Raw genomic sequence first — 723 nt, forward strand, 5'->3', positions numbered from 1 at the left:
TTCAAGGCCTTGTTTCCTTTGTTGGGGGTCGTCATAACACGACAGCCTCGTCAGTCAGGATCTGAGGAGAGAGCCGAGGGGGTCATCGCGCGCTCCAGGCCCCAGGGGCGTCTGACCCTCTCCGCACCCGGCGGCGCCCGGGGAGGGGGCAAGGGCACGGCCGAGGGAGCGCCAAGCACCTGCCCCCACCCCACGCTGCAGCCAGACTCAGGAGCAGCTGCTCCCTCCTGTCACCCTCCTGTGAGGACTGGAGGCAAATGCTGACGGGAAGGGGGAGACCGGGAGCGCTGGGAGGAGTCAGCGTACGAGGAAGCCACATCTTTAAAAATAGCAGAGCAGCCGCGGGCTGGGTCCAGAGCAGCCAGTCACGCTGACTCAGCACGCTGGCAATCTCCCGCCTCCCGCTCCCACCCCCTCCGTCCTCCTAATCCCCAGCACAACAACCCAGCCAGGCGCAGCCAGTGTCCTCTGCCAGAGGGCTCCCGCCCCCAGGACCCTTTTAGGACGGGGTCAAAGGTCACAGCAAGTTCTAGATGCTGCAGGGGACGGGCCGGGGGCTCTGCAGCTTCGCCCCCTCCCCCCACTGTGACCGCGGTGCACTGGCTGCCCCCTCCCTGGGCACGCGAGGGGAGCAACCTGCAGAGCAGCGCCCGCGCCCAACGCTCCGGACCACCGCGGGCCCCGGCCAGGCTGGACAGCGCCCTGCCCCAGCGCTCCCCTGGC

The 723-nt window shown here is 68.6% G+C and overlaps 1 protein-coding gene across 1 annotated transcript in view; it reads right to left on the reverse strand.

Moving 5' to 3' along the window:
* MAFG (MAF bZIP transcription factor G) overlaps nt 1–85 on the reverse strand; it is a 1,273-nt gene extending 1,188 nt beyond the window's left edge. The window contains exon 1 of the mRNA XM_006038166.3: nt 2–85. Within this exon, the coding sequence (XP_006038228.1) occupies nt 2–35 (34 nt within the window). The 5' untranslated portion in view covers nt 36–85. The remainder of the gene's footprint in view (nt 1) is intronic.
* Nucleotides 86–723: the final 638 nt, after the last annotated feature.

Source organism: Alligator sinensis, unplaced genomic scaffold (assembly GCF_000455745.1).
Source record: "Alligator sinensis unplaced genomic scaffold, ASM45574v1 scaffold164_1, whole genome shotgun sequence".
NCBI classification, from domain to species: domain Eukaryota; kingdom Metazoa; phylum Chordata; order Crocodylia; family Alligatoridae; genus Alligator; species Alligator sinensis.